General features: G+C 72.1%; 2 protein-coding genes across 2 annotated transcripts; one reads left to right on the top strand and one right to left on the bottom strand.

The window, feature by feature from the left end:
* Window positions 1–531: 531 nt before the first annotated feature.
* PMEL (premelanosome protein) lies at window positions 532–4,603 on the top strand (the record flags this gene model as incomplete). The annotated part of the gene is made up of 12 exons (XM_084277335.1): window positions 532–595; window positions 1,386–1,514; window positions 1,599–1,745; window positions 1,834–1,974; window positions 2,114–2,275; window positions 2,405–2,809; window positions 2,914–3,029; window positions 3,260–3,662; window positions 3,758–3,851; window positions 3,932–4,134; window positions 4,218–4,305; window positions 4,441–4,603. The coding sequence occupies 12 exons, from the start codon at window positions 532–534 to the stop codon at window positions 4,598–4,600; spliced, it is 2,112 nt and encodes a 703-aa protein (XP_084133461.1). The 3' UTR covers window positions 4,601–4,603.
* Window positions 4,604–4,878: 275 nt separating this feature from the next.
* On the bottom strand, window positions 4,879–13,108 carry DGKA (diacylglycerol kinase alpha). Its single transcript, XM_084277375.1, is given in 27 exon segments — window positions 4,879–5,259; window positions 5,395–5,455; window positions 5,559–5,679; window positions 5,801–5,990; window positions 6,069–6,159; window positions 6,270–6,334; window positions 6,429–6,589; window positions 6,681–6,770; window positions 6,857–6,942; window positions 7,045–7,119; window positions 7,226–7,299; window positions 7,412–7,465; window positions 7,467–7,502; window positions 7,592–7,690; window positions 7,762–7,881; window positions 8,917–8,960; window positions 8,963–9,004; window positions 10,559–10,676; window positions 10,761–10,774; window positions 10,777–10,829; window positions 10,831–10,877; window positions 10,991–11,065; window positions 11,179–11,228; window positions 11,308–11,388; window positions 11,491–11,617; window positions 11,702–11,778; window positions 13,033–13,108. Coding segments are annotated over 27 exon segments (2,220 nt in total). The 5' UTR covers window positions 13,103–13,108; the 3' UTR covers window positions 4,879–5,160.
* Between the last annotated feature and the right edge of the window lie 1,597 nt (window positions 13,109–14,705).

Below are 14,705 nucleotides of genomic sequence, written 5' to 3'. Positions count from 1 at the left end.
CCCCGGGTGGGACCCTCGGGGGGGACCTGGCAGGGGAGATGGAGACACACCCCCCCCCCCCCACCGCATCTGCAGGGTGGGGGGTCCCGCGTACCCGCGAAACTGGGGTTCTCCTCCCCTCCCCCCCCCCCCGCAGCACCGTGTCCCCGACCCCCGGCCCCATCCCACCCGTGAGACCCAATCTGGGTCCCCAGGACGGTGCTGAGAGGGGGAGGGGGCAGCACCCCCACTCCCTCCCCGCACTCGGGGTCCCTGCGTGTCCCCCCCCCCGAAACACCCCCCGAGTCCCCCCAACCCCCCCCCCACCCGCGGCAGAGCCGGAGCGTGTGACCGGGGCTGACCGGGGGCCCCACACTCGTGCGCACACGTGTCCCCACGCAATTCAGCTTGGGGGGGGGGGGGGCTGTCCCCCCCCCTTTTTGGGGTGGGACTATGCAAACCGGAGCCCCTTCATATCCCCCCGTCCCCGTCCCCGGCGCCCCTCTGCCCCGGCGGTGCCCCAGCGCGGTGGGAGACGCAGACGGTGGGACCATGAGGGTGCTCGTGGCGATCGCGGCGTTGGGGACCCTCCTGGTCCTGGCGGAGGCTCAGCGGCGTAAGTGGGGTTTGGGGTGGGGGGTGTCCTGGGTGGGTGGGTGCTGAACATGAGGGGCAGCATCCAGGACCACCTGCGTCACCCCGGGGCTCAGGGGGGATAGACCACCCCCCCCCCCAGCCCGTCACGCGGGGAGCAGGATGAGACCCTGGTAACCCCTGGGTGGGGGGTGGTCTGCTTGGGAGCTCCGGGGGGCTCGATGTGGGGTCCCCATCCCTCTGAGGGCTCGATGTGGGGTCCCCATCCCGCTGAGGGATGGGGGAGGATGTGGGGGTCCCGTTCCCTCTGTGTGGGTGCTGTAAATGGGGGGGGACGTGCCCCACACTGCCTGTAAATGGGGAGGGGGGACCCCCATCCATCTGTACCCATGGGGACCCCCATCCATCCATCCATGAGTGATGGGGACATAGGTGACCCCTGAGGGGGTGACACAGAGGGGACCTGGCAGCCCCCTGGTTTGTGGGGGGCCACGGAGGGGCCCCTGCCAGTGGGGGCTGTGAGGGGGCTGCTCACCCCGTCCTGCCCGGGGCCGCCAGCGCCGGCTCAGCTGAGAGTCACATGAATCAGCTTTGGGCAGCGCCGGGCGCCATGTGATGGGCTTTGCCCACCCGCCGCTGGGCCCCAGCCCCTCACGTGGCCCCCGGCGTCCCCCAGGGTCCCCACGGCCGCAGGGGCTGGGGGGGCCCCTTGGCTGGGCACGCCCGTGGGTGCCTCTGTGGGCTCCCCGCGTGGGACGGGGCGGTCGGTGGCCACGCAGGGGGGTCCAGGTGCCGTCTCATCCCCCACCCAGGAGCCGGAGGCCGGAGCCGTGGCCGGAGCCAGCCCTGGAGCGGGCGGCCGGCGCCGTTCCGCAGCTGGGACGCGGGGCTGTACCGGCCGTGGCAGGAGGGGAGGCCGCTGCCGCGGGACTGCTGGCGAGGTGAGCGGTGGGCCGGGCACGCCGGGCATGGCGCCGGCCGTGGGCACCGGCCCTGAGCCGCCCCCCCCTCCATGTGCCTGGCAGGCGGCGACGTCACCTTCGACATCAGCAACGACGCTCCCACCATGGCGGGCGCCGAGGCCACCTTCTCCATCGCCCTGCGCTTCCCCGGCACCCAGGCGGTGCTGCCCGACGGCCGCGTCGTCTGGAGCCAGAACTGCACCGTCAACGGTCAGCGCCCAGCCCGGCACCCGGCCCTCTGCCCACCCCCCCCGCCCCAGCCCTGAGCCCACCCCCCCTCACCCTCCCTTCCCCGCAGGCACCCGTGTGGCCCAGGGCGAGCCCGTCTTCCCGGAGCAGCCGGCCGAGGCCGCGGACGGCGTCTTCCCCGACGGGCGCCCGTTTCCCCCCAGCGCCGGCGGCAAGCGGGGAAAATTCGTCTACGTCTGGTGGACGTGGGGTGAGGCCGGCACCGACCCGCGGAGGGGTCCAGGGGGTCCCCAGGGTGGTGCTTGACACCCCCCCTCCTCATCCTCATCCTCATCCTCATCCTCATCCTCATCCCCATCCCCATCCCCGTCCCCGTCCCCGTCCCGCAGGGCGCTACTGGCAGGTGGTGGACGGCGCGGCGTCGCGGCTGACGGTGAGCACGGCGGGGGTGGCCCTGGGCTCCTACACCATGGAGGTGGTTGTCTACCACTACCGCGGCCGCCAGAAGTTCATCCCCATCGGCCGCGCCAGCACCCAGTTCAGCATCACCGGTGGGTGCCGGCACCGGCGGCGGGGCGGGGGGGGGGGGGAGAGTGGGATGGGGCTGGGGGGCTGGCAGAGGGACCCCCACGGTGAGCTGACTGCGGCTGTGGGGGTGTCGTGTGTGTCCCCCCCCCCAGACCAGGTGCCCTTCGCGGTGGACGTGACGCAGGTGCAGGAGGGGGCGGGCGGCGCCGGGCGCTTCGTGCGTAACCGCGCCGTGGCCTTCGCCGTGCGGCTGCACGACCCCAGCCGCTACCTGCGCGACGCCGACATCTCCTACTCCTGGGACTTCGGGGACCAGAGCGGGACCCTCATCTCGCGCAGCCCCACCGTCACCCACACCTACCTGGAGGCCGGGTCCTTCGCCGCCCGCCTGGTGCTGCAGGCTGCCATCCCCCTGGGCGGCTGCGGCACCTCCGCCGCCCCCGCCGTGGACCCCACCACTGCGGCCCCACCATCCCTGGGACCCACGGCCACCCAGCCCGCGGGCACCACGCCGAGCAGCGCCGGGGCGCAGAGCACTGCCGGGGCGCCCAGCACCGGTAAGGACCGCGGTGTGGGTCCCCTCCCTGGGGGGGCGGGGTCTGAGGGGTCCCGGGGTGCCCCCGTCCTCGGGGTGCCCCCTCCATCCACGCTCTGCCCGCAGCACCCGCAGCCTCCGGCTCACCGGAGGAGCCCACGGGGGCATCAGCAGACCCCGCCGTCACCGAGCCCGTCCTCCTGGCGCTCAGCACCCTGGCTGACGGTGCCAGCGGAGCCCCGGCCACCGATCCCGTCGCCGTCTCTGCCGCGGGGTCTGTGGCCCCCCTGCTCCCCACCGCGGTGGCCACGGCTGGGGACGCGCCGGGCACCTTGGCCCCTGCGGAGGGAACGGTGGCTGCAGGTGGGTGCGTCCCCCGGCGCTGGGGGTGGGTGGGACACGTCTTGGGGGGCCCCAAGGGCTCGGCTCCCCCCTTGTCCATCCCCAGCCTCTTCCCTGCCTCCTGCTTGCAGATGCGGCAACAGCTGGAGCCACAGCTGGAGCCACGGATGATGCTACAGTTGCAGCCACAGCCGGAGCCACAGCCGGAGCCACAGCTGCATCTGCAGCTGGAGCCACAGCTGGAGCTGATGCCACAGTCGGAGCCACAGCTGGAGCAACTGTGGGAGTAACCGTGGGTGCCACGGCTGTATCCCTGGCTGCTGCCACAGCTGGAGCCACAGCCGGAGGCACAGCCGGAGCCACAGTCGGAGCCACAGCCGGAGCCACAGCTGGAGCCACAGCTGCAGCCACAGCTGCTCCAGCTGCCACGGCCGAGCCGCTGGTGCTGGTGAAGCGCCAGGCACCAGCTGCCGAGTCCACGGGCTGCATCCTGTACCGCTACGGCACCTTCTCCACCCAGCTCGACATCGTCCGTGAGTGGCGGGCTGGGGGCTCCGTGGGGGTCCAGGGGACACAATTGGGGGGTGGGGGGGCTCTGGTCCCGCTCTGACACCCCGTCCCCTTGCAGAGGGCATCGAGAGCGTGGCCATCGTGCAGGTGGTGCCGGTGGCGGCCGAGGGCGGCGAGAGCAGCGTGGAGCTGACGGTGACGTGCGAGGGGAGGTGAGGGGCAGCCGAGGGGAGGGGGCTGTGGGGGGGTGTCTGTGGGGGGGGTCTGCAGCGCCCTGACCCCCTCCCCACAGCCTGCCGCAGGAGGTGTGCACCGTGGTGGCGGATGCCGAGTGCCAGACGGCGCAGACGCAGACGTGCGCGGCCGTGGCGCCGGCCACCGGCTGCCAGCTCGTCCTGCGCCAGGACTTCAACCAGTCCGGCCTCTACTGCCTCAACGTCTCCCTGGCCGATGGCAGCAGCCTGGCCGTGGCCAGCACCCGCGTCGCCGTCACAGGTGGGTGTGGGGATGGCGTGCTGGGGATGGGGTTGGTGGGGGGGGGTCCTGGGTGGGGGGTGCTGAGCTCCCTCTCCCCGCAGGCACCGTCCCGGCTGCCGGCAGGACCACGCTCTTCGTGGGGCTGGTGCTCGTGGCCGCGGCGCTGGGCACCGCTGCCTACACCTACAGGTGAGTCTGGGGGCCATGGGGGGGCTGGGGGGGGGGTGGTGGCATGAGGGGTCTGTGGGGGAGCTGGGGGGGGGTCCGTGTCACGGTCCCCTCGCCGGTACCGGCTCTGTAACCGTCTCTCTGCCCCCGTGCCAGGCGTGTGAAGTACAGCCCGCTGCTCACCACGGCCCCCCCGGCCCCCCGGCCCCGCACCTGGCTGCCCCCCAGCTCTGCCCTCCGCCTCCTGCTGCGCCAGACCTTTGGGGGGGGGCCGAGTGGAGAGAGCAGCCCCCTGCTCCGCGCCAACACCGTCTAGGACCCTCCCGCCCCACCTCGCGGCCCCCTGGGCCCAGCCCCCAGGACGGGGGGGGGGGGGGTGGGGGGGCGTGGGGGGGGGGGCACTGATGCCACCACCGACATTAAAGGCTCAGCAGAGCCCGTGACTCGGTCTGTCGTGTGTCTTGGGGGGGTCTGGGGGTCCGGGGCACTGCTGGGGGGGGGGGGCTGACCCTGCTGCCCCCACCATGGGCACAGCCAGCGCCCGTCTTACCACCAGCTTTATTACTGCAAGAGGCACTTGAAATTGGGGGGGGGGCTAATAAATAGGGTGGGGGGCTCAGTGGGGCGGGGGGGGATCCAGCCACTGCGGCACACACAGGCACATGAGGCGGGGGGGGGTCTTATGCAGCCCCCCCCCCCCAACCCTGGCATAGCACCCATGGGCACTGAGCTCCCTTGGGTGCTGGGGGGAGTGTGCGTGGGGGGGGGGGTCTCAGCTGCCAGGGACAGGCGAGGGCAGGGGGCTTGGTCTGTGCCCCCCTGCGTGGGCGCAGCTCCAGGGGGGCTGGTCGTCGTCCCCCCCTGCTCCCGGGCCCCTCACGCCTCGGGGGGACCCTTCTTGAGGCCAAAGAAGCTGGAGGAGCGCTGGGGGGGCCCCATCAGCATCGGCGTCTGGTTCTTGTGTGTGATCTTGATCTGCAAGAGAGGGGATGGGGTCTGGGGGGGGGGGGGCTCTGACACCTGGGGGGGCCCCGAGCTGCTTGCTAAGGCAAGGGGCTCACCGGCACCCCAGGTTTTGTGGGGTTGGGGGAGGGGGGGGGGTCCCTGTACCGTGCAGGGCGGCTGCATCCAGGGCTCCCCATCGATCTGCATGGGCAGGGGCTTCAGCGTCCTGCAAGACCCCCCCAGCACCCCCCAGCTCAGTCACTGCCACAGCTGGGGCTCCCCTAAACCCCCCCTCAGCCCCCCCACTCCCCCCTCAGCCCCCCCCTCACCGCAGGGTGATCTCGGAGCAGGTGGCCAGCCTGGTGCCCGCGCTCTTCAGCCCGGTGTAGATCTGCCCCATCTCCAGCACCCCCTCCAGCCCCACCACCTCCAGCCGCCGGTCGCTCAGGTCTGGGGTGGGGTGGGGGTCAGCAGAGAGATTTTGGGGAGGGGGGGTGTCAGGGAATGGGAAGCTGGGGGGGGGGAGGGGGTGTTTGCCCAGGGAAAGGGGAGGTGTGGGGTCCCCACGCACCCTGCACGCAGGTCTTGAGGGTCTCGGCGTCGGTGATGGCCGGGGGCTGCCCGGGGCTCAGCACCCTCCTGGCCTCCCCCAGCGCCCGCTTGGTCTCGCCCCAGAGGTTGGAGCCTCCGTGCATGCTGGGGATGTTCAGCACCGCCAGCCCCGCCAGCGCCCCGCTCAGCTCCAGGGGGGTCCCGCAGCACTGTGGGGGGATGGGGGGGGCAGGTCAGGGGGCAGCGGGGGCACCCCGGGGCCGCCCCGCGCTGGGACCCCCCCTCACCTCCACGCTCAGACACTCCTTCAGCTTCTTGCAGGTGGCGAAGATGGTCTCGGAGGTGGCGAACTCCAGGTACCACAGCTTGTTCTTCATCCTGGGGGGCAACAGGGGGGGTGTGTGTGTGGGGGGGGGACACAGGGACACCCCACACGCCTGCTGACCCCAGCTGCGGGGGGGTCTGTGTGTTCCCCCCACCCCCCAAACCTGCTGTTGAACTTCTCAGGGTACTTCTCCCTCATGACGTGGAAGCGATGGGCGATGGAGGCGTCCTGGAGACGGGGGGGGTGGGGACAGTGGGGTGAGGTCCTGGGGCTCAGGGGGAGGGGGAGGAGCCCCCCCTTCGCCCCCCTCCACCCCACGCACCACGCCGATGGAGAAGTAGTTGTTGATGATCTCGTAGGGCACCGGGTCCCCCGCGGCCGCCGGGTCCTGGGGCAGCACCCGCAGCTCCCACCGGTCCATCTGCACCACCCCGGCCCCCTCCAGCTCCCGCAGGATCCTCACCAGGTCCTCCCCGGCGTACCCTGGGGTGGGGACGGGCACATGGGGTGGGGTGAGGGGTCAGGGGGGTACGTCTGCCCCCCCACCCCACCCCGCCCCAAGCCCCCCACTCACCTCCCCCCCAGCGCAGGCAGCGGGCCAGGTCGTTGCCGGTGCCCAGGGGCAGCACGGCCACGGGCGGGCGGTGGGGCAGGTTGGCTTTATCTGGAAGGAGAGGGGGGGTCAGGGGGGCCAGAGGGGTCCCGGGGGGTCGGGGGGCAGCACCCACCTGAGCGCTGGGCAGCACCTACCGATGGCATCCAGGATCCAGCCCACTGTGCCGTCCCCACCACACACCAGGATGCGAAAGTCCGGCACATCCCGGAAGAAATTGAGCCTGGGAGGGAGGAAGGGAGGGAGAAGGGGGGGGGGTCAGGGTGGCACTGGGCACCCCCCTCCTCCCCTGGGGGGTACCCCCCTCCCCGGGCACCCCGCTCACCCCGGGGTGGGTCCTCCCTGCTGCAGGTTGTAGACCTGCCGGGGGTTCAGGAGATACTGGAACTTCCGCAGCACCCTGGGGCAGAGGGATGCTGGGGGGGTGCTGGGGGGGCTGGGGGGGGGCCAGGCGGCCGCCCCCTCCCCACCAAGCCGCTGGATGAGCCCCCTCAGCCCCCCCTTACCTCTCCCCCTGCTTCCCTCCGCTCTTGGGGTTGACGAAGACGAGGAGCGGGTGGGTGTCGGGGACGGGGCTGACCTGCGTGGGGGGGGGGGGTGAGGGTGGTGTCCCCCGCCCGCGGAGGGGGGAGCACACACGGTTTTGGGGAGGGGGGGGATGCAGACACGGGGAGGGGGGGGTCTCAGCTCACCCGCAGCGCCTGGCCCTCGGGGGTGGTGAAGAGCTGCGGCGTCTCCTCCACGGGGGGTCCCGCTGCCGTCCCGCTGGCTGTCCTGCCTCTCCTGCCCACACAGCGGCTCAGCGAGGGGTGGGGGGGCCCAGGACGGAGCCAGCAGCACCCACGAGGACCCCCCCACCCCACCCCACTCACCAGCAGGACGGGGTAGATGGCGGAGGGGGGCAGGACGTGGTCCCGCAGCACCCCGCAGTCGCAGGCGGGGGGCACGAGGCACAGGCACTCCTCGTGGATCTGGGGGCAGAGCGGGGTGAGGGGGGGGCAGGGGCCGAGGGGACCCCCGCCCCGGGCCGGGATGCACCCACCTGGAGGTGGCACCAGACGCAGTGCAGCCCGGTGAGGCTCTGGAAGCTCTTGATCTTCCTCTGGCACTTGGCGCACTTGCCGGCGTCGCAGCCGCCCTTCACCCAGACGTGCGCCTGGACCTGCGCCCGGACACACCGTCACCGGCACCGGCACCGGCACCCGGCACCGGCACCCCGGCAGGCAGGGGAGTGGGGAGGGACGGGGGGAGGGAGCGAGGGAGGGAGGGATACAGGGATGGAGAGAGGGATGGAAGGAGAGAGGGATGCAGGGATGGAGGGAGGGGATGGAGGGAGGGATGGGGGATGGAGGGAGGGATGGGGGATGGATGGAGGGAGGGATGGGGGATGGAGGGAGGGATACAGGGATGGAGAGAGGGATGGAGGGAGAGAGGGATGCAGGGAGGGATGGGGATGCAGGGAGGGATGGAGAGAGAGAGGGATGCAGGGAGGGATGCAGGGATGGAGGGAGGGATGGGGGATGCAGGGAGGGATGGGGGATGCAGGGATGGAGGGAGGGATGGGGGATGCAGGGAGGGATGGGGGATGCAGGGAGGGAGGGATGGGGGATGGAGGGATGGAGGGAGGGATGGGGGATGGGAGAGAGCGATGCAGGGAAGGATGGGGGATGGAGGGAGGGATACAGGGGATGGAGGGAGGGATGGAAGGAGAGAGGGATGCAGGGAGGGATGCAGGGATGCAGGGATGGAGGGAGAGATGGGGGATGCAGGGATGGAGGGATGCAGGGAGGGATGGACAAATGCTCGTGAGGATGCACCGCGTAGCAGAGGACGGACAGACGGACTCAGGGACAGGCGGACGGGCAGAAGGAGGAGGCCGGGAGGGCGCAACAGGCAGACGGACGGACGGACGGACGGACAGGCGGAAGGACGGGCAGACAGACAGACACGGGCGGGCGGGCGGGTGGGTGGACAGACGGACGGATGGACAGACGGACGGACAGACGGACGGGCGGACAGACGGACGGACGGACGGACGGGCGGACAGACGGATGGACAGACGGATGGACAGACGGATGGACAGACGGATGGACAGACGGACGGACGGACGGACGGGCGGACGGGTGGACGGACGGACGGGTGGACGGACAGACGGACAGACGGACGGACAGACGGACGGGCGGGCGGGGCCACTCACGCCCGTCTCGCGGCGGGACTTGGCGTAGGTGCTGACGCAGCTGCGGGGGCGCGGCGGGCGCAGCGCTCGTGCACCGTGAACCTGCAGACTGGGGGCGGGGGCCGAAGGGGGGTGGGAGGGGTCAGTTCGGGCCACGCCCACCACCTGCCCACCCTTCAACCAATCACCTCACGGCCACACCCAGCCCGACAGCCAATGGCAGCTCGTGCTCACAGCCCATTGGCTGCGTTTGGGGTGGGTGGGGCTTGTGTGAGCACGTGGGTGGGCGGGGCTTCTGAACAGCTGGAGGGGCGGGGCTTCCGCCACAGCTGGATCCTCCCGGGGCTGTTCCCACCGCAGCATCCCCAGCCCTGGCTGGCCCCACCACCCCTCCCCATCCCCAGCCCCATCCCCTTCCCCACCCCATCCCCATCCCATCCCCACCCATCCCATCCCCACCCCATCCCCACCCCATCCCATCCCCCTCCCCCACCCATCCCCATCCCATCCCCATCCCCATCCCATCCCCATCCCATCCCCACTCCATCCCCATCCCATCCCCATCCCCATCCCCATCCCCATCCCATCCCATCCATCCCCCACCCATCCCCATCCACATCCCCATCCCCATCCCATCCCCATCCCATCCCCCTCCCCATCCCATCCCCCTCCCCACCCATCCCATCCCCAGCCCATCCCCATCCCTATCCCCATCCCCATCCCTATCCCCATCCCCATCCCATCCCCATCCCTATCCCCATCCCCATCCCTATCCCCATCCCCATCCCCATCCCTATCCCCATCCCATCCCCTCCCCATCCCCATCCCATCCCATCCCCACCCCATCCCCACCCATCCCCATCCCATCCCCATCCCATCCCCACTCCATCCCCATCCCATCCCCATCCCCACCCCATCCCCCTCCATCCCCATCCCATCCCAATCTCCATCCCCATCCCATCCCATCCCCATCCCATCCCCATCCCCTCCCCATCCCCATCCCCATCCCATCCCATCCCCACCCCACTCCATCCCCTCCCCATCCCCATCCCCATCCCCATCCCCACCCCACCCCACCCCATCCCATCCCACCCCATCCCCACCCCACTCCATCCCCTCCCCATCCCCATCCCCATCCCCATCCCATCCCACCCCATCCCCATCCCCATCCCCACCCCATCCCACCCCATCCCCATCCCCATCCCCATCCCCATCCCATCCCACCCCATCCCCATCCCCATCCCCATCCCCATCCCACCCCATCCCCATCCCATCCCATCCCCACCCCATCCCCACCCCATCCCCATCCCATCCCCATCCCCATCCCATCCCCATCCCCATCCCATCCCATCCCATCCCCATCCCCATCCCCATCCCCATCCCATCCATCCCATCCCACCCCATCCCCACCCCATCCCCTCCCCATCCCCATCCCCATCCCATCCCCACCCCATCCCATCCCATCCCCATCCCATCCCCACCCCCATCCCATCCCCATCCCCATCCCACCCCATCCCCATCCCCACCTCCCCATCCCCATCCCATCCCCATCCCATCCCCACCCCATCCCATCCCCATCCCCATCCCACCCCATCCCCATCCCATCCCATCCATCCCATCCCCACCCCTTCCCATCCCTCCCCTCCCGTCCCGTCCCGCTCACAGGTGCAGCTCAGGCCCTGCTTCCGCAGCCCCACCAGCAGCGTCTCGCACACGTTGCAATAGGCCGGGCGGTTGAAATGCTTCAGGCGCCACATGTGCTGCCCATCGTCCTTCATGTGCTGGGGGGGGGCACAGGAAGGGGGTGGTCAGGGGATCCCCCAGGCCCCAGCCAGGTCCTGACCCCCCCTCAATCCCCCACTCACCCCCTCCAGGCCAGCAGCACCAGCAGCGGGATGTTGGTGACCCCCCCCCGCAGCCACTCGGCCAGCGACCGTCCCGCTGCCGTCGTAGTCGATCTCCCGCATCATCTCCTGCAGGATCTGGGGCAGGGGGGGGCACACAGGGCTCAGGGAAAGGCTGGGGAGGGGGGTATGGAATAACAGCCCCCCACCATCCTGACCCCCCACCCCCCTCACCCCCCAGCCCCGCTCACCGGCTTCAGCTCGGTGACGTCCCAGTCCAGGTACTGGGCCACACGCATCATCTGGGTGATGATCCGATCCACCTCCTGGGGAGGGGGAGTGTCAGCGGGGTGGGGGGGTACCCCAGGTGCAGCCCCCCCGTCCCAAACCGCAGCCCCCCCCCCCTTCCCAGCCACAGCCCCCCCTCCCCAGCGCTCACCGAGCTGTCCAGGAGCCCGTTCCCATCCTTGTCGTACAGCTTGAAGGTGACTGTGGGGACAGGGCGGGGTGAGGCGACCACAGAGGGTCCCTGAGCCCCCCCCGAGCTGCCCCCCGACCCCCCCCTCACACTCCAGCTTGTCCTCAGGGCGTCCCCCCTCCAGCAGCGAGAAGTAGCAGGAGACGTCGTTGATGCAGACCAGGTCGCTGCCTGCGGGGAGAGACCCCGGTGAGCCCCCCCGGGGTGCCCCTACCCCCCTTCTGCCCGACTTCCCACCCCCCCCAGGACCCCCCCCCAGGACCCCCCCCTCACCCTGGCGGCCTCCCGGCGCCGTCCCGCTCTGGAAGGAGGCGAAGAGCTGGCGGCAGAGCGGCTCCGGCACGTCCTCAGCCTCCAGGTAACTCCTCAGGAACAGCGTGAACCCCTCGAAGTCCACACACTGCGGGGGGGCTCAGGATCAGCCCCCCGCCCGGGGCCATCCCCTGGGGGGTGCTGGGGCCGGGGGGGGGGGGGGGTGTCTCACCTCTCCCTGCCGGTGCCGTGACAGTGCCCCATCGCCGTAGAAATCCTGCAGCACGTCCTGCACCTTCCTGCTGCTGTCTGGGACAGAGGGAGGCGGCACCGTGTGTGCACACGCGTGTGCCCCGACATGGGTGTGCCCTGACACGTGTGTGCCCTGACATGGGTGTGCCCTGACATGTGTGTGCCCCGACACGTGTGTGCCCTGACACGGGTGTGCCCTGACATGTGTGTGCCCTGACATGCGTGTGCCTCAACACGTGTGTGCCCCGACATGTGTATGCCCCGACACGCGTGTGCCCTGACACGGGTGTGCCCCAACATGTGTGTGCCCTGACACGCGTGTGCCCTGACACGGGTGTGCCCCAACATGTGTGCCCCAACATGTGTGTGCCCTGACACGGGTGTGCCCCGGCATGGGTGTGCCCTGACACGGGTGTCCCAACATGTGCCCTGACATGACTGTGCCCTGACACACCTGTGCCCCATGTGTGTGCCCCAACACGTGTGTGCTTTGACACGTGTGTGCCCCGACAACGTGTCCCAACATGTGTGTGCCCCAACATGCCTGTGCCCCACATGTGTGCCCTGACATGTGTGTGCCCCAACATGCCTGTGCCCCACATGTGTGCCCTGACACACATGTGCTCTGACACCATCTGTGCCTCAAAACATGTGCCCTGACACATGCATGCCCCGACACGTGTGTGCCCCAACACGCCTGTGCCCTGACACGCCTGTGCCCTGACACATGTGTGCCCTGACACGCCTGTGCCCTGACATGCCTGTGTCCCATGTGTGTGCCGCAACATGTGTGTGCCCTGACATGTGTCCTGACACGCGTGTGCGTGTGTGTGAGACCGTGTCACCCACCCACACGTGTGAAAGGCGTGTGCAAGCGAGGAGGAGCCATCCCGGGGCGTGCAGGCTGTCTGTCTGTCTGTCCGTCTGTCTGTCCCCCCACCCACACGTGTGTGACCACCCCGCGTGCCACAGGTGTGCAAAGCCCCCCCCCCCCAGCGCCGTGCGAGGCACCACGTCCCCCCCCACCCCCGAGCGTGCAACGCCCGTGCGAGCGTGTGTCACCCCCCGTGTGTCACCCCCCGTGTCACCCCCCGTCACCCCCCCGTGTGTCACCCCCCGTGTCACCCCCCGTGTCACCCCCCGTGTGTCACCCCCCCTGTGTCACCCCCTGTGGTCACCCCCCGTGTGTCACCCCCCGTGTGTCCCCCCCCGTGTCACCCCCCGTGTGTCCCCCCCCGTGTCACCCCCTGTGTCCCCCCCCGTGTCACCCCCCGTGTGTCCCCCCCCTGTGTCACCCCCCCCCCCACTCACAGTCCAGGTACTTCTGCAGTTGGGCGAACTGGGGGGGGCTGAGGGTGGCCCAGTCCCGGGTCTCCTCCATGGCTCTGGGGGGGGGGGGGGAGCGGTGGGGGGGGGGTTGGGGTGCGGGGGGGTGCGGGGGGGGTCGCGGGCGGGTTTACACCCCCCGCCCCCCCCTCCCCTCCCCCCCCCGCCTGCCGAACCCCGGCGCATCCGGCAGCCGCCCCCGCACCCCCCCTCTCCCCCCCCCCACCCCGTGTGCGCGGCTGAGCGGGGTGCGGCCCCTCCCCCTCAAGCCCCCCTCCCCCCCCCGCCCCGCTCTCCCTCAGGGAGGGGCACCCATGGGTGCGGCATCCCCCCCTCCCCCCTCCCCAATCCCACCCCCCCCGCCCCCACCCTCCGGGCAGGGCGATGCCCCCCCCTCCCCCACCCCAGATGGGAGCCAGATGTGGGGTGACGGCGCCTGGGGGGGGGTGTTCCCATCCCCCCCCCATCCCCCCCCGGCACCCATGGGTGCGACCCGCGGGGGAGCGCCGGGAGCTGCCCCCACGGCGGCTGAGTCACCGCGGGGCCCGCCCAGCCCCACGCCCGCGGCGGTGGGGGGGGGGACCCGACCCGACCCGGCACCGGCACCGGAACCCCCCCCACCCCCCCCCACCCGCCCCCGCTCCGCCCCCGGACCCCGCCGGTCGCACCGGGCCCGGGACCGGCCGCCCCGTCCCTGCGCTCGGGCATCCCCGGGGCTTCTTCCGGCGCGGTGCCGCCCGGTGCCGCCCGGTGCTGCCCGGTGCTGCCCGGTGCGAGCCGCCCCCCCCCCACCCCAGCCCCCTCGTACCCCCCCCCCCACGCCCCCTCCACCACCGCAGCCCCCTCCCCGCCCCCCCCCGCGCCGCTGCCCGGCGCATCCCCCGGGCCCGGTGCCGCTGCCCCGCTCGTACCTGGCGGGTCCCGCGGCGGCTGGTCCCGGCCCGGCCCCCTGACATCACGAACCGCGGGGCGGGGGCGGCACCGGCCGCACGTGCCGCCCGAGGGGGGGGCCCCGACGGCAGCGGGGGCGGGGGGTGGGGGGATGCGCCCGGGGGCGCTGCCTGGTCCTGCCCGGCCCCCCCCCATCGCCCCCGCCGGCCCCGGGGCAGCAGCGGGCCCGGGGACGCCCCCAGCCCCCAGCCCGGGGGCGCGGGGAAGGCGGGGGCAGAGCGGCCCGGGGCAGCCTGGAAATTCCCCCGGCGGCTGCGGGGGGACGCGGCTGCCGCCTGAGCCCGAGCGGAGCGTGCGGCGTGTGTGACCCCCCCCCCGCCCCGGGGGTGCCACATCCGCCCCGCGGGGGCTGGGGGGGCTGGGGCGGGGGGGGGAACCCCCGCGTGTGCCCCCGCCCGGGGGCTGGGCTGGGTGGGGGGGTGCGGGGGGCCGGGCGGGGGGCTCAGGGGATCCCCGGGGGCCGCGTCGTCCCCCCCCCCCCCCCGCCGCCGGTGCCGCTTCCTCCCGCCCGCGTATCTCGGGTGCGATCGGGGCCGGCGGTGGCGGTTTGGGGCTCCCGTCCCACAGGCGCTCCCGGGAACCACCGGACGCACAGACACGGACGCGCGTGTGCCCCGGCCCCCCCCCCCCAGCCGAGCACCCCCCTCCCGGGCCGCGGCCGCCACAGCCGTGGGAGGGGTCGCGGGACCCCGGGGGTGGGCCCGGGG

The sequence above is a fragment of the Gallinula chloropus genome, assembly GCF_964237585.1.
Source record: "Gallinula chloropus genome assembly, chromosome: 31".
Lineage (NCBI taxonomy): Eukaryota > Metazoa > Chordata > Aves > Gruiformes > Rallidae > Gallinula > Gallinula chloropus.
Note: the sequence above shows the minus strand (reverse complement) of the source record. Positions and strands in the feature narration are given on the sequence as shown.